The sequence below is a fragment of the Biomphalaria glabrata genome, chromosome 10, assembly GCF_947242115.1.
Source record: "Biomphalaria glabrata chromosome 10, xgBioGlab47.1, whole genome shotgun sequence".
In the NCBI taxonomy this organism is placed as follows: Eukaryota; Metazoa; Mollusca; class Gastropoda; family Planorbidae; genus Biomphalaria; species Biomphalaria glabrata.
This window is the reverse complement of record NC_074720.1, coordinates 27,151,271-27,169,397: the sequence shown is the minus strand read 5'-3', so window position 1 is coordinate 27,169,397 and position 18,127 is coordinate 27,151,271. Positions and strand designations below refer to the sequence as shown.

The following is an 18,127-nucleotide window of genomic DNA, read 5'->3' as shown; positions in this document are numbered from 1 at the left end:
CCTGGGTAAGGGCGGAGGAGGGCAGAGCCTTCACGCTTCAATACATTTGAATACAAACTTGATCTTGTTGGCTTGGGAGCGCTGTGAGAGCCTTCAACGCAGTTCGTCTCAGAACCTCGAACACCAAACATTTCCAGCATTATGAGCTTCAGAATTGCATTCTTCTGGCAGAAGTCTGGTATTGATCATGTACAAATAATCAGATGTCAGTAGCCTCTAGGCCCCTGAGCGGCTTCACACTCTCCACATCTTGAGCCAATTGTAAGCGATGAAAACAGCTGATAAAATATCCATTATCTCTCTCTTTCTCTCTCTCTCTCTCTCTCTCTCCTCTCTCTCTTGCATAACACAGTATATGTGTAAAAAAAAAATGTCAGACGTTGAAAAGAGGCTCACGAATATATTTAATTATTTATTAACATTAACAGAGCATACACCATCAGGATGCTTGTTCATTTGCATTAAACAGGCTTCCACGAACTTTCACGAATACAAATCTCACCTTTCTTGCTCTCTTGTATCTAGGTCAGTGGGCGTAGTCCAACATTTATTTACAAACACTTTGATCTACTAATACGAGACTGTCTGGGCGAGACATAAAAAAAAAAAAATCAAATGGAATGTGTAGATGTATCTAATTATAGAAGTAGTTATCAAGACTCTAGTTATCTCCCCTCCACCCAGTAAATGATGAAATGATCGAGTCTGGTGAAACTAATCAGTGACACTGTCAGTGTGTTCAAAGAGATAAGTGTTGATATTAATAGGATTAACCAGCAGGTGAGAAAATGCAATGTTGGTGGTTTAGAACGTCTCTAGTTTGACAAGATTTGACACGGCTTAATTACTTTCTTTTTTGTAGGAACGTCCGTGGTATATAAGTGTGTTTGCAATGTAGGCTAGATCGTTAGTAAACTACAGCACCATCTTATTTGGGTTAAGTATATAATCTAGCATTGGTACATCATAGTCTCAGATTACTTCTATGAAATTTCGTTAGTTATCCTCCCTTATCCCCCTTCTCGTTGCTCTTTTCATTCGTGCTAGGTGTCTCAGAGTTGGAGGATGATGATCTAACGGTAATACGCCATGGCAGACACATTTGTTTGACTTCCTATTTTCTTTATTTACATTCACTGCACATAGTTGTCGTCTGCACTGTTTATTAGTCTCAGTTTGGGTACGCATGAGTTCAACCTTAAATCCGAGCGGTGCCTACATTATCATAGAAGACAAGACTGATAGCAGCATGTGTAGCTCCAAGTGTTACTTTTTGTATATGTGACATGAGACAGATCAATGTTAGTGCTGATATATCTACCCCCCCCCCCCCACCTTGGCAGCAGCACTGACGAGGCCACAAGACACATCGCTCAATAAAAGACTCTTGTAGATGTGTGTGGATCTCAGGACAGAATACAATCACAGCCACTGGGAATCATTGTCACTGAATATTAGAATTTTATTAGAAAGATGAATAGACTAAGATCGAGTAAAATCTAGCTGTTGTTTTTTTTATTGTGCTAGACCTACACATAGAATAAAATGTAAGGACTTTGCAGTTAGCACAGTCTAGTGACACTTTTATTTCATAGACAGGTGAGATTGTATTTTAACTTTCATTAATCTATCTATCTATCTATCTATCTATCTATCTATCTATCTATCTATCTATCTATCTATCTATCTATCTATCTATCTGTCTGTCTGTCTGTCTACCTACCTACCTATATCTGTCTGTCTATCTATCTATCTATCTATCTATCTATCTATCTATCTATCTATCTATCTATCTATCTATCTATCTATCTGTCTGTCTGTCTGTCTACCTACCTACCTATATCTGTCTGTCTATCTATCTATCTATCTATCTATCTATCTATCTATCTATCTATCTATTTATCTATTTATCTATTGTATCTATCTATCTATCTGTTTTAGTCTTTCTGTATATCACTATGTTTGTGCGTGCCTGATTATGCACAATGTTTAGGATAAAAAGATTTAGATACAAATCTTCTCTTTGAACGACAGCTAGGTCTTGATCTTTTTTTAGACCAGTCTGTTCAACTGTCTAGTCTGTGTTGTATGAAGACCAAAGTAGACCTAGCCAACGTGTGACATATAGGCAAAGTGTCTCACATATTATGACATGACAACAAAAAAAGAAATGTTTGTAACAAAAGCCAGACGCGAGAAGACTGGAATCGATGCTAAATTATAAGTGCATGTTGGCTGTGTGTGCGCGCGGGCGTGTGTGCGTGTGTGTATCCTATATCTGTGAATGCTGTCAGTTCTTTGTTTGGCGTTTACTATTGATTTTTTAAAAGTTAGTGGTATAATTGCAAAATTGATTCTCTAGCCTATAACAGTATGTCTGTATTTCTACCTATCTCATAGAATAGAAAAGTTGTCATTGTGTATTCTACTAGATTGTCGCTATTTTGTTTGTTCACCTTGTATTGGTTTCATATTCATATTGAATAACGTGATTCTGCTGTCATTTTCCTAAATAATATAAATATGTGTTTCGGTGTGGAACTCTTTATTATTGGCGTACAGGAAGTTTGAGTCGGGATAATGGTGACACCATAGACTTAAAATACTTAGACTGGAAAAAGGAAATAATTTCTTGTAACTTGAAAACACCCTACATCAACTGTTCATTATCAAAATTAATTAAATACTTTGCAAGTTTATTCGTTGCGGACATTATATAGGCCTTCTGACATGCCCGGTTAAAAAAAAAAGCAATAAATACTTAACAAAACACACAAAAAAATGTGTTCCGTAGGCCTATTTTATTGCACGTAATTGTGTGAATTTGAAACTAACAAAGTACTCTAGTATAACTTGTCAATTGACGCTTCTAAATAGTGTTACTCAATGATCTGACAGTTTTATCGGGATGTAGAGTGACGATAGCAGTAATAAGTTCTGGCAGGATTAAGAGTAGTCTTTTAGAGTCCAAAGCCTCGAACTTCAGGGGATATTGATTTCATAACTTATAGTTAGTACAAACCCGAGAGAAAAAACAGACGAAAGTAGGACCAGTCCCATGTTTCCCGGGAGAGGAGTGTAGGAAGGACCCCCCACCCATCCTCTCAACAAAATTAGGCAACTAAAAGAACTTGTAAATTCTTCACTTATTTATCTGTATAGTTCCTTGCATTTGTCTGTACTTAATGAGACATTACTAAAATTAAGTCTGTATATCACCAGATAGAAATGTTTCGTTCGCAGATCATAAAGCCTCATAACCATGACCTGGGCACAGATCGCTGCTCAAACTCTGCTGCAGGGACTGAATGGTCGCCTGAAGAGCGGTCAGTTTTGTGACGTCATGATCTACGTGGATGACGTCGAGTTCCCATGCCATCGCGTCATTCTGTGCGCCTATTCGGACTACTTCCAGGCCATGTTCTCTAGCGGCATGCAAGAGGCAATAACACAGAGTGTCAAACTGAATGACGTCTCACATCAGGTAAACACCAGGGTTAAACTGAATGACGTCTCACATCAGGTAAACATCATCAGCAAACTTTAGCTTCTTTGGACGAGAAAGAAGCTGACTATTAAATAAAAGAAACAATAGAGTCTATTTTGACGATGTTTCTTTTCAGCTTTCTCCAATAATGTGACTACAATTTCAGACAAGGAATTTACATTAACAATGCCGTGCGTTCTAAAGAAAACCGTTTCATTAGATAACTACATGGGTGTAGCAAGAAAATAAAAAAAAAATACTTTATAATAAAAAACAAAGCTTGTATTAATGGTACTTGTATCAAATAGTTTGGATCAGTCGTGTAATTCAATTTGTAATAGATCTAGACTAACAGTAAAAAAGCATTTATTAAAATAATAAAAAAATGGGGGAACGACCAGAATTCGAACTCATGGCTCAAGCCTTCTCGGGCCTCTCTGCTAGTGGAACATGGAAGAGTGTTAAGTTATCTATTTTGTTTCTATAGTGTCTTCCTTTTTTCAGGTTTGGGTTCACTTAGAGTACGACTTCTAAGGGGAAATAATTCAGCTTATACTACTTCAGTCAATTACAATTTCTTTTCTTTGTTCGAGATACCAAACAAAATAATATATTACCAATAGTTAATTAATTAATTGTTTTTGTTTTTTTAAATTGATTTTGTGTAGTCAGGTAAAAGAAATAATTGTGCAAAATTTGAGCTTGATCCTAGATTGGATGTTGGAGAAATAACGTGTACAAACTTTTTACCAGACAGACAGATTGAGTTGATATAAGCTTTAAACTTCAGTCGTGCGCATTCCCAGATTCAAAACACTTCTTGTACAGAGAATACATTATTCCATTCCTTTTTGTGCTGCGATAATAGTAGATGTAACTTACTTATACCTGCTGACTCTCGTCGGCTTTTAAAATGCATTTTCGAAATTGCATTACTCATTGATTCTGAAAATTCCATAAAGGATTTGTCCAGAATATGTGACTAAAAAAAGGCAGTAAGATTTACTCTCTGTTTAACTCAGACTGCAAAGTGTGTCTCGCTTATACCTCATGAATCATGATGGTTATAGAAATATTTAATTTACTTTCCCGTAAAGACCTAAATTGTAAATTGTTTCGAATATTAGTTCAAATTTACATTCAGATATTTACATCCTAGACCAAACCTCCCGTAGAAAGGCGGGGGATGGTGGCGGGCAGGGTTCGAAACCGGGACTATTGTGGCCATCTAACGACAGTCTAAAGCGCATACCACGCAACTAAGTACCTATAAGCAAAGTAACTCCGGTTTAGTAACCACATGCCTAGTAAATAGAGACCTGCTAACTATATACCTTGTAACTATGGATCTAATGGGCCTAACTGTGGACCTAGTGACTGTACACTTGGTAACTGTAGACCTAGTGACTGTACACTTGGTAACTGTAGACTTAGTGACTGTACACCTGGTAACTGTAGACTTAGTGACTGTACACTTGGTAACTGTAGACTTAGTGACTGTACACTTGGTAACTGTAGACCTAGTGACTGTACACTTGGTAACTGTAAACCTAGTGACTGTACACTTGGTAACTGTAGACTTAGTGACTGTACACCTGGTAACTGTAGACTTAGTGACTGTACACTTGGTAACTGTAGACTTAGTCACTGTACACTTGGTAACTGTAGACCTAGTGACTGTACACTTGGTAACTGTAGACCTAGTGACTGTACACTTGGTAACTGTAGACCTAGTGACTGTACACTTGGTAACTGTAGACTTAGTGACTGTACACTTGGTAACTGTAGACTTAGTGACTGTACACTTGGTAACTGTAGACCTAGTGACTGTACACTTGGTAACTGTACACTTAGTGACTGTACACTTGGTAACTGTAGACCTAGTGACTGTACACTTGGTAACTGTAGACTTAGTAGGCCTAACTTGCAATTATTTACTATAATCTTTCAGACATTTGCCTCCATCTTGGAAGCTATCTACAACGGGAAAGATATTCTGGACGAGAGAAATGTGATAGAGGTCTGGAGAGTTGCCTCCATGCTACAGATTGCTTGCCTCAGGCAATATTGTGAGGACTTCCTTGCGGATCACATTTCCAATGAGAATTGTTTAACCATTTGGCGCGAGGCCAGACTCAGCAGCTGTAAAGTACGAACTTTTTAACTACAATTTTAAAACTTATTTTATTATTGTTTATTTTAACATAAATCAAGTTTAGATGACGATCTAGTGTATGATTACCGGTGCAATCAATCAGTTAGAATAGTATTTTAAAAGTAAAATGCTATTTTACTTTATAGGCCTACCATTACTTCAATATGAATTCTCTCGGATTCTTTAACTAAAGAAAACCTGGAAACTAGAACAGTTCCAGAGTAGCAGGGTAATGCACTGTAGATACCTCAGAATAGGCATTTGTTTTTTAGGTTTAAATACCGGAAATAAATGTTGGAGCTCACAGCGCCATAGCAGGAGTGTCTACTGTCTTTCCACTAACTCAATGAAGAACCTATTCTAAGGGCGGAGTGTCTACAGTGTTTCCACTAACTCAATGGAGAACCTATTCTAAGGGCGGAGTGTCTACTGTCTTTCCACTAACTCAATGGAGAACCTATTCTAAGGGCGGAGTGTCTACTGTCTTTCCACTAACTCAATGAAGAGCCTATTCTAAGGGCGGAGTGTCTACAGTGTTTCCACTAACTCGATGGAGAACCTATTCTAAGGGCGGAGTGTCTACTGTCTCTCGGATTCTTTAACTAAAGAAAACCTGGAAACTAGAACAGTTCCAGAGTAGCAGGGTAATGCACTGTAGATACCTCAGAATAGGCATTTGTTTTTTAGGTTTAAATACCGGAAATAAATGTTGGAGCTCACAGCGCCATAGCAGGAGTGTCTACTGTCTTTCCACTAACTCAATGAAGAACCTATTCTAAGGGCGGAGTGTCTACAGTGTTTCCACTAACTCAATGGAGAACCTATTCTAAGGGCGGAGTGTCTACTGTCTTTCCACTAACTCAATGGAGAACCTATTCTAAGGGCGGAGTGTCTACTGTCTTTCCACTAACTCAATGAAGAGCCTATTCTAAGGGCGGAGTGTCTACAGTGTTTCCACTAACTCGATGGAGAACCTATTCTAAGGGCGGAGTGTCTACTGTCTTTCCACTAACTCAATGGAGAACCTATTCTAAGGGCGGAGTGTCTACTGTCTTTCCACTAACTCAATGAAGAACCTATTCTAAGGGCGGAGTGTCTACAGTGTTTCCACTAACTCAATGGAGAACCTATGCTAAGGGAGGAGTGTCTACTGTCTTTCCACTAACTCAATGGAGAACCTATTCTAAGGGCGGAGTGTCTACTGTCTTTCCACTAACTCAATGGAGAACCTATTCTAAGGGCGGAATGTCTACTGTCTTTCCACTAACTCAATGGAGAACCTATTCTAAGGGCGGAGTGTCTACTGTCTTTCCACTAACTCAATGGAGAACCTATTCTAAGGGCGGAGTGTCTACTGTCTTTCCACTAACTCAATGGAGAACCTATTCTAAGGGCGGAGTGTCTACTGTATTTCCACTAACTCAATGAAGAGCCTATTCTAAGGGCGGAGTGTCTACATTGTTTCCACTAACTCAATGGAGAAACTATTCTAAGGGCGGAGTGTCTACTGTCTTTCCACTAACTCAATGGAGAACCTATTCTAAGGTACAAAAAAAACGTCCGAAAGAATGAAGGTTCGGAATGTAATGAAAATTATTACATATACACACACACATACATACACACACATACATACGCACACATAAATCCTGGCTACGCCCATGTATTGGCAGCATTTTGTAGAATTGTTTAAATGTAAGAAGTTGATGAAAGTTAAAAATATTCTGAACCTATATTTCACATTGTATATTTATTGAAAGCGTAAGGATCTATTTTGTCGAGGTACTAGTCATCTACCTTAGAGCAATAGCAACTCAATGCTAAACTATGTATACTTATGTTTGAAAAGGTTTTAGCCAATGAAGCGTGGAACTTTGTGCATCGGGAATTCCCGTCCATCAAGAGTACTGAGGATTTCTTGGCTTGTGACATTGATGACATTTGTCTTATGGTTGCCAGTGAGGACTTGAATGTACCGAATGAGGAAGAGGTATACTGCACTAGTCAGAAGTTAATTGTCAATTTTCGTATTAGCCCTTGTTACATTCATAGTTATACATTATGGATAATAAAAAAATATATTTCTGTCTTGGCCCAACAAAAGGTTATAGACGCCATACTGTTATGGGTAGGGCACGAGGAGTCCAGGCGTAAACAGCTGTCTCGTCTTATTGCTCTGTCTCGGCTGTGTCTTGTTTCGGAGGACTTCATATTGAGGAGATTGCTAACTGAACAGATGATTTTAGAGAATCAAGAGGTAAGCAAATAATAGTCATCCTCATCAAAGTCTGGGCTTGAGGGGCTTACATTTTCTTTTCCAAAAGCACTGGACAAAAACTCTTCGATTGAGTGTTCTCAGTACCAGTACATCTATGTCTCCATACAATTAAATTTTACCTTTAGTTTATAAAATACATGCCATAATAATTAAATATTTGTGTCCAGTACTTTTTAAAATGCATTTACCCAAAACGTACAGAATGCATATGATCAATACTTATTAGAGCTCGTGTGCCTAAAAATAAAAGAAATATTTGTGCCCAATAATTATAGCAAACACATCCCATATGTAGGGCTATAAAATGTATTGCATTAACATTATTCATAGCATAAATAAGACTTATACTTGTATATATTTACTTATTAAATGAATGCTCAATAATTCACCTTCACCTATCCCTTTATCCGTTGAACCATTGAGGCACCACACATGATCTGTTGACTATCTTTCTCCTTTCTTCTCTGTCTTTTGTATTGGATAGAATCTCTTTTAATAGCAGGCCCGTACATTCGCCTATGTTGTCTTCCTATCGCTTTCTCAGTCTGCCTCTTCTTCATTTTCCTGGCACTGTTCCCTGAAGGAAGCTCTTTGCGAGCCCTGAGGACCTTGTCATATGGCCATACATTTTACATTTGTATTATTGACACTAGTTAGCAGGTCATCGAAGGGTCACAATTGCCGTTGTAATCATATTTCTAATCTCTTCGTTTGTGATGCGGTCTTTGTATGTGATCAATAGGATTTGTCTGTAACATCTTAATGCCATCGCTAGGATCATCCGCTCAATCATTTTCAAACCATTACCCATTATTTCCGTCAATCATACCCTCTTAGAATGTGATTCGCCTCGGACACACCTTATTCAAACCAAATCTAACCAACAATCTAAGTGGAAGTATCTACATTTTAGACTCTAAAAGCTCAGAAAAACATCATGCTACTTTTCCTAAGAACAGACTGCAAAGAGCCTACTGCTCAGCAGCAAAAGGCTGGCTAGAATAATAAAGAATAATATACATTACTTTAAGAATCTTAATATATATATATAAATAATATATATATATATATATATATATATATATATATCAGTCATCATTCATCACTATATCTCCCACTTGCCGTGGACAAAAAAAAAAAGGAACTAGGAACATTTTCACCTGTTATCACTTACCTTCAGCCTACGACAACTAAAATATTTGTATGAGCGAAACAGCCGCGATTAAATTTTTCAAACAAGAAAACCAAAAATTACTTTAAAAAAAAAGATTATGCGAAGTGTATCACTTAAATTGGATCAGCAGTGGCGTCACTAGGGTCGGCGTTAGCTAATGGATACCTGACATCAGTGGTGGAAAAGTAAAGGAGGCTGTGCTGGCCACATGACACCTTTGTTAACCGTAGGCCACAGAAACAGATGACCTTTACATCATTTGCCATATAGACCACAAGGTCTGAAAGGGAAACTTTTTTTTTATTGCTTTCTCAATGCGCAATGATCCTATCACTAATCTGGACCAATTGGGAAATGGGAGAGAGGGGGGGGGAGAAAGGGAGATCTGGGTGGATTTTACCGTAATTGGGGGAACGACCTGAATTTGAACTCGTGGCTCTCGTCTGCTGGAGCTGAATGTACTAACCACTCTGCTAGTGAGCTATTTATGACTAGAAGATTGTATAGGTATTGTTGGTATTGTTGTAATCAACATTTTAGAGCGGCGACTTATAAAGGGGATTAATTCAACTTATACCATCACTTCAAACAAGATGAATTTCTTTACCTTGTTCAATACACGTGTTATGTGTATTGAACAAGGGAAAGAAATTCTACTTGTTTGAAGTGATGATGGTTTGAAGGGAAAAGAATTGTAAAACTTCAGCTTGATCCGAGATTGGGTGTCGGAGAAATAGCATGTACAAATATTTTATCAGACTGAGTGGGTGAGTTGATATATGCTTTGGAAAATTCGCAGTTTCGACTCTACATAGTGAAAGTAAAGTAAAGTTTCCCTTTCAAAGCTTGCGATCTATGGGGCAGACAATGCTGAGGTCATTTGTTTCTATGGCGAACGGTTAACGAGCGGGGTGTCATGTGGTCAGTATACCGGCCAACAGCCTTTACTTTCCCCAACTTAAGTCAGGTACCCAATAGAGTTGGGTGGGCTCAGGGGCGCCCTAGAAACCCCAAATTTCAAAATCGCAATCTTCACAGAGATTCGAATTCAGGACCCCAGGTTGAGAAGCCGAGCGCTTAACAACTCCCCCCCCCCCCAACATATTGAAAAGTACAAGATTTTACTACCGTTTTTTAAGCACTTTATAAGGTGAGCGGTAAAGCGCTTTAGAATATGTGGGTTTGAAGGGCGTTTGATTTATTGTATTGTAATTGTTAAGGGGGGAAAGAAAGGGAAAACAAAGACCAAATATAAACTTAGACAAATCAACGGGCGTAGCCGGTGGGTAATGCTTGTAAGTATATACACAATACTTATACAATGCACATAGTTATTTGTTGTCAATGATGTATGCACTATTGATACAGATGTTTGCTTATAGTTTCTGACAGCAGAATCACTGACCTGCACATCCAGAACTAGTTGAAGTGAACACATAACAACAACTAGAGCCCGTTAACATGCCAACGTGCATGAAATGCTAATGTCAAAAATGTATCTGGCCAAACTTTACTTCTTATTTGAAGCTTGTTCTAGTCGTGGCATTGTATGTCTTTACGTCAGGTATTAGAGATGGTGAGACGGAGTCTGGAGTACCACATCCTACTGTCTAGGAGACATGACGAGTGTCCGCCCAGCGCCATGTATCGTAGAGCAAGTCTTTATGATAACGTCATGATTGTTCTAGGAGAGGGCAAAGACAACTTTTACGCTTATGTGTAAGTACAAAGTAATGGAAGCGTTTTTCTTAGATATATAGACAGATAGATAGATAAATAGATATATAGATAGATTAGATAGATAAATAGATAGATAGATAGATAGATAGATAGATTAGATAGATAAATAGATAGATAGATAGATAGATAGACAGGCAGACAGGACAGATAGACAGACAATTATAAACTATGTTTAACATCTAAGTAAAACTAATGTTTTCCCTTAAACAGTTTTAAAACTGAAGAGTGGTTCCAGTTACCTGCCTTGCCAGAAGACATGGGACTTGGTAGTTCTGCTTGTAGTTATGGGGACGACATTTTTGTAGCGGGAGGGAAAAATACGATGAACGCTTTATTTCAGGTAGATTCTATATTTATTTCAAACAGTAGCAACTCTCTGTACTACTTACATTTAGTTAACAAATAAAAGGATCTTACAGGATAGATCTACGTCTGACAATAGAGTAACTTTCTGTGAGAACACATGCTCGATGATCTACTTTTTGACACTGAGAATGTTGTTAAATAAATGAGCTTAATGAGGTAATGAAATAGAAACAATGGTTCTAAATCTGTTTATTGGGATGATGAATAACGTCTCTGTGATTGCTTGGTAATTTTAATTTTACACAGTGTAAAAGATGTGACAGTGTATCAAAGATGTGACAGTGTATCAAAGATGTGACAGTGTATCAAAGATGTGCTACCATCTAAAAGATGTGACTTTCTGTAATAAACGTAATATAGTTAAGTGAGACACAATGTGTCTACATGGGAACAATACTGTTGGAACGGTGTGACAAATTGTAACAAATGTATAACTTGAATTTAGTGTTAAAACCTGTGTTTAGTGTTAAAACCTGTGTTTAGTGTTAAAACCTGTGTTTAGTGTTAAAACCTGTGTTTAGTGTTAAAACCTGTGTTTAGTGTTAAGACTTATGTTTAGTGTAAAAGCCTGTGTTTAGTGTTAAAACCTGAGTTAATGTTTGTGTTTAGAGTTACAGTCTGTAAAACATTAAATAATACTAGTCGACCAACGGCGTAGCATATGACGCTATTTAGTGACAGGTGAACACTTCCTGAAAGACCCAGTTGTCCAAATAGGGTGGGAGTGGGGAAGGAACTCTGGTGAGAGCAACATACAATTGTCCAGGACTGAAAACAGGTTTTGAAAGATACAGGCATATCTTTTTGAACGTTTGGCCTTGAGCTTTATTAATTGTCATGACAAAGGCAAATCTAAAAGGAAATCGTCTGCGTGTAAAGGTAAAAGGCAAATTTGAATCTGATGGAGTCAGGGATATCGGGGAATAAGGACAGTTTGTGAGGTAGCAACTGCGATAGTTTTACACTCCAGTACGTTGCGGTGAATGCTGGTAACAGTCAGTCTAGTGCCATTACAGAGACCTCTTACTTGTTCTCCCCCTCCCCCTTTTATTTGTTCTGAGCCGCGCTCTGTCACCGCGAAAGTAACGTGGGGCAACTCTAGTCCGACTTGCAGAAATAAAAGAGTTATCTTTCCAAGACTTTTTCATCGAGGGTTAGAGAGTCGGCGTGCGTGCGTAATGTCCCTCATGGTTGGGCGACGTAGAGAATTATATATAGAGATTAACATTGCGGAACGATCAAGTCAAAAGTTTGTCTTTGATTCTACGAAAGGTGAAGGATGTAACTCAATCGGAAGTGACGTGATGCACGTGATATTGTGTGAGCGACGTGACATTGTGTGAGCGACGTGACAGTGTGAGTGGAGTGACAATGTACTAGTTACGTGAGAGGATGGGAATTGCATGCCACGGTATGAGGGATGTGACACTGTGAGGGATGTGACACTGTGAGGGTTGTGACACTGTGAGGGATGTGACTAACTGTGAGGGATGTGACACTGTGAGGGATGTGACACTGTGATGGATGTGACACTGTGAGGGATGTGACACTGTGATGGATGTGACACTGTGAGGGATGTGACACTGTGATGGATGTGACACTGTGATGGATGTGACACTGTGAGGGATGTGACACTGTGAGGGATGTGACTAACTGTGAGGGATGTGACACTGTGAGGGATGTGACACTGTGAGGGATGTGACTAACTGTGAGGGATGTGACACTGTGATGGATGTGACTAACTGTGATGGATGTGACACTGTGAGGGATGTGACACTGTGATGGATGTGACACTGTGAGGGATGTGACACTGTGAGGGATGTGACACTGTGAGGGATGTGACACTGTGATGGATGTGACTAACTGTGATGGATGTGACACTGTGAGGGATGTGACACTGTGATGGATGTGACACTGTGAGGGATGTGACACTGTGAGGGATGTGACTAACTGTGAGGGATGTGACACTGTGAGGGATGTGACACTGTGAGGGATGTGACTAACTGTGAGGGATGTGACACTGTGATGGATGTGACTAACTGTGAGGGATGTGACTAACTGTGAGGGATGTGACTAACTGTGAGGGATGTGACACTGTGAGGGATGTGACTAACTGTGAGGGATGTGACACTGTGAGGGATGTGACTAACTGTGAGGTATGTGACACTGTGAGGGATGTGACTAATTGTGATTGATAACGTGATTATGTTTGTGATAGGTGGAATTAAAAAAAAAAACACCATGATTATGCTATTTCATGTGCATGTGTGCATTTTTCAGTTTGAAACTCGCAAAAATTCTTGGGTCAAATTAGCTCCAATGAACGTAGGTAGAAGGAACCACGTGATTGTTGCTGTGGGTCCATGTCTCTACGTCCTGGGTGGACTCAACAATGAGGTACATATCAAAGTTGTGACTTGTAGTATTGTAGATCTATTCATTGCTTCTAGAATAGTAAAACATAATACATAAGTCGTTGGTAATGTACAAACTTATTCATAATGCAACCCCAACTCATCATTTATTGTATAAGTAAGTTTTCCATGAAGTCAAAATATTAACTTGAACATACGTAAGACCCACAACATTAGATCTAAGTCAAGATTAATAACTAGAAATAACTAAAATAGGATGTACATATAAACTTAATAAGTTATAGTGCGAAAACATAAAGAAAATGTCTAGACTTTGTGTACAAAACATTTATTTTGTTATCAAGAAATCAGAATTTTGCTGGTAAAATCATTGTCAAAAAACAAAACCCATTTGGGCAGTTGTCTGAGACAAACATCTATAAAAAAGCTAACAAGATTCTCGAAATAAAGAATCACACTTTGTGTCAGGATTTTGTGATTTTACCATCACAAAAGAGATACAAGACACCGATGGCAAAGACAAACAGACACAAACACTCTTTTGTTCCTCTGGCACTCAAATCATTAAATAAGAACAATCTGATATAAACTTTGTCACAAGTAAATTATGAGTAGTCTGGTGTACACTTTGGTTTCCTATAGTTACAATGGGTTTTTGTTTTGGTGTAATGCACAAATTGTAAGACAAATTTCCATACGGACAATAAAGATTATTATTATTATTATTATTATTAATTTAGTTAAACTTTATTACATTCTAAGACAGACATTTTTTGGCTTGTGTGTACAGTGTATGACATATTTCTTTGTGACCAGGTGACCACACTAAATAGTGTTGAATGTTATGATACTATTAAAGCTGTCTGGACAGATGTGGGGTTCTTACACACTGCAGTCAGGTCAAGCGGCTCAGCAGTCATAGGTCAGCTCTAGATTTCATATCTCATTTCTTTTTTTTTACATTGGTTCATTTTCTCAGGCATTTATCAAATCCTAGTTTCTTTAGACATGTTCTAATGAAGCAAGTGGGTGATATAATGTCTTTATAACGATCCCAAAAACTTACTATATAACAATTTTTTAATCACATCATCTACCAACCCTTAAAACAAATATAACGATTCGGGCCTAAATATTCTTATACTTTAATCATGTCATCAAGTTGTCTTTTTTTGGCTTACTTTAAGCCTGTCCTATTGTCCTTCCAATAGTGTCCTAATGAAACACTAAATCATGTCCAACGCACAAAAAATCCTCAGGTAAAAAGGTGATAATCTGTGGAGGTAAAGAAAACGACACGGTCACCTCCAAGACGGTCCAGTGTTTCAACACTGCCACCAACACTTCGTACATACTTGGTGAGATGCCATCGGAAACTTGCTTGCCGAGGACTATCATAGACATGGACAAGATCTACTTAATCACGCAGGTAACTTCCATGGTCTACCTGGTGGCTGATCTTGTGTACAAGAAGACTAGCTCATTACCCATTAGGTGTTGCATAAGACTTGTTCTAATCCATCACTTTTTCATTTCTCTAGGAGGGGTGTGTCTGGAAGATGAAGTTAAATGACCGAAGTTCCAGCATCCATCACAAATCACAGTTATGGGACTTTGCTCGCTACTGGCATGGCGCTCTGCTGCATGATGGGATAGTCTACATTATTGCTGGAGAAACACCCGATAATTCAGATTTACCGGTAAGCTAGCCGCATAGAGATCTATCGTCTGTGTAATATTTATCTATATTCTTTGGTTTCCAAAAAGTAATATATTTCATAAAGACAATGGATGTATATATATCTAAAGGAGTTGGTCGATTTTGATTTGGATTTCCTAATTCGATTTGAAAAATCACGAATTTTTGTTTTATTAACCACTAATTTGTTTGTGTGTCTGTGTCAGGATGTATGGCCTATTGAACTCCAAGGTGTGTTCCAGTCTGTCAGAAACTTAAGACCTGCTAACATAACAAGATGTATGGCTTGTATCAGAACCACAATGGAGAAATATATGTTGAAAGATTCTCTAGCTATGGACATCAGCAGAGTTTAATGCACTATATTTTATGGAAATCAGCAGAGTTTAATGTTCTTTGTTCTATGGACAGGAGCAGAGTTTAATGCACTATGTTCTGTGGACAAGTGCAGAGTTTAATGCACTATATTCTAAGGAAATCTGCAGAGTTTAATGGTCCATTTTCTTTGGCTTGTACTGTCTCGAGAGACGATGAATGGACAAACAACTTACCCTGCTGCTCTAAAGAAGCACCACAACTTCATCTTCGGGAAACATTCCTTGGTATTTAGATCAAAGGATAATGAGTTGCCTATGTATACTACGTGTATGTATCAATGTAGACATACTGCAGTGTGTGTGTGTGTGTTGATAAATATGTTGAAATATTCTCAGGTAGAGTTCAAAGTTGAATGTATTATGTATGGCATATACAAATAAATGTTATGTTGTTTTATTTGGAATTTTCGGAAAATTACATAGCTTTTATACAGGACTGGATTTAGACGTGATAAGGTGTTTGAGATATTGTGTCTCTTATAAACCTGCCCCCACATCAGGCAATTTTTCTTTTCTCTTTTTAAAAATTGATTGAAAATGTTGTTACTGGAACCTTTTTGGGGGACGCGGGAGGCAAGAAAATGGGGGCCGTAATATTTAGGTTGTGTTTACTATACGAAACTCCAGCATTGCTTTTAAATGTAAGTGTTGCTTTTAAAGTATATTGGAGGACATTTGAATAAAACAAAATCTTTAAAGGCCAGTAACTCGATGATTCACTTCATTGTTGCGTGATTATCCTCCTTGATAACCAAAAACCGTTTTTACCACTGCAGCTTCTTTTCAGATGTCACGTGATATTCGAAGAGGAGAAACAAGGGGAGCAATTCCAATGTATATCTAAATCTAAAGTGAAAGGAATTGGTTGTGCATTGAAGGTGTGTAAAGGAGTTCAATATCTTTCTGTCTAAAACTACAACGCCATCATTTGACCATTAAGTCATGAGGTTGTAGTGACGGTATGAAGTTCCGCCTGTTCAAAGTCATGAGAAATGCAAATGTACTGGGAAGAATTTTTCTTGACGCTTCAGATTCAGTCGTATCCAAACAACAACCAAGTCGAAGTAGTCTAAAGAAATGAGAACCTTTTTTTCTCAGCACAACAGACTTGAGACTAGTCATCAACACGTGTTAACAGGACTCAAGGCTTTAGTAATATTAACTTTGAGCCACTTTCATGCAGTTACATCAGACCTAATAGGTTTTGTGTTGTTTCCTCTAGTCTGGATGTCTAGAAATGCATTACATAATGCGCATTTTTTTTCAAACACCTAAAGATAAAGCTTTGTATCATCGGAATCTTTTCTTTGGACTTTTTGAGACTCGTTTTTTTTTCTGTTTCTAAATGTAATCATTTCTAGCACATATAAAAATCAAAATGGAACAGATCATTTCCTAAGAACTTTTGTTTTCCCTCTGTAATGTATTTGGATCGGTTCCGTATTGGGTTGATTGGTTCGAAGATATTGTGTTTTTTACGTTTTTTGTTCAATGAATCCATTTTGTAACCCACTTTTTAAACAATGTATATTCATCCACCGTACACAAACAAAACTTATAATGACATTTCAATAATAGATATTCTATCATAATAACGCAGACGCCACCTATGTATGCGCACCAACCTATTTAATAGAATAAGAATGATAAAATCTTTTATGAATTCTTAACGCAATCAAAGTCTGTTTACTTGAAATCTAGGCTGTTGTTTATCCGACATATTATATACACAGATTGTTTTTCAATGTTTAAAATATATGTTTATTTTTGTCCCCTGTTATTTTGAGAAGCAGCTAGAATGTATGCTGAGCGTTGCTTGTACTTTTAAATAATGATTGACGATCATGTGTAAAAAAAAGTGGAGCTAACTTTCTCTGTGCTATAGGCCTAATTAATATTTAAAAGAAACTACTGAGGACAAGATAAGCACGCATTAGAACTAGATATAATTGCGTTGGATTTGTGCTTCACTGTGTATACCATTTGTGGTAGTCTCTTCTTAATTTTAAGCTGGCTTTTAAGTCTGATATTCGCTTTAAAAAACAGGTTACACTCAAGGCACATAGAGATCTAAAGTTCTATTGCAGTATTGCGGCTTCTACTCTTGCTTTTTGTCTTCTCTGACGGCTTTGCCTCGTAACTCCACTAAGAACTCCACAAGAAGTGATCATACCAGCATTACCCAACCATGGGGGTAGATTCTTTGAGGGAGCGCGGGGGTGCATCTTTGTATCTCTTATGTTGACCTTTTTTTTATTCCATTGACGCATCAGTAACTGGTTTTCAAAAAAATTATTAACTGCAGAACTACATTTCCAGACATTAACACTTGCATATAGGTATGTGTTCGTGTGTTTGTTACATGTAAATAGATGTTATCAAAACCAAATGTTTTGCCTTTCAAAATGTTACATTATATGTGACTTTACATATTGTAGCTCCTGTTCTATATTAAATCATACACTACGCATTATAA

At 37.8% G+C, this 18,127-nt stretch overlaps 1 protein-coding gene across 3 annotated transcripts; it reads left to right on the top strand.

Moving 5' to 3' along the window:
- The first annotated feature begins 664 nt into the window (after window positions 1-664).
- LOC106053944 (kelch-like protein 24) lies at window positions 665-18,127 on the top strand. 3 transcript variants are annotated; one of them, XM_056044801.1, is made up of 12 exons: window positions 665-780; window positions 3,244-3,484; window positions 5,439-5,636; window positions 7,492-7,632; window positions 7,747-7,899; window positions 10,659-10,813; window positions 11,045-11,174; window positions 13,481-13,597; window positions 14,392-14,497; window positions 14,835-15,004; window positions 15,117-15,275; window positions 15,481-18,127. In XM_056044801.1, the coding sequence occupies exons 2-12, from the start codon at window positions 3,263-3,265 to the stop codon at window positions 15,628-15,630; spliced, it is 1,701 nt and encodes a 566-aa protein (XP_055900776.1). In that variant the 5' UTR covers window positions 665-780; window positions 3,244-3,262; the 3' UTR covers window positions 15,631-18,127. The 3 variants fall into 3 exon arrangements, with proteins under 3 accessions (XP_055900776.1, XP_055900775.1, XP_055900777.1); XM_056044800.1 differs by lacking the exon at window positions 665-780 and adding an exon at window positions 818-1,599; XM_056044802.1 differs by lacking the exons at window positions 665-780; window positions 3,244-3,484 and adding an exon at window positions 819-1,599.

What these genes read in the sequence shown, in the direction of transcription:
- LOC106053944 (XM_056044801.1), top strand. Translation starts at nt 3,263, where the DNA reads ATGACCTGGGCACAGATCGCTGCTCAAACTCTGCTGCAGGGACTGAAT. An exon ending in CGATGAACGCTTTATTTCAG is followed by an intron (nt 11,175 to 13,480) that starts GTAGATTCTATA and finishes TGCATTTTTCAG; the next exon opens with TTTGAAACTCGCAAAAATTC. An exon ending in CCGATAATTCAGATTTACCG is followed by an intron (nt 15,276 to 15,480) that starts GTAAGCTAGCCG and finishes TGTCTGTGTCAG; the next exon opens with GATGTATGGCCTATTGAACT.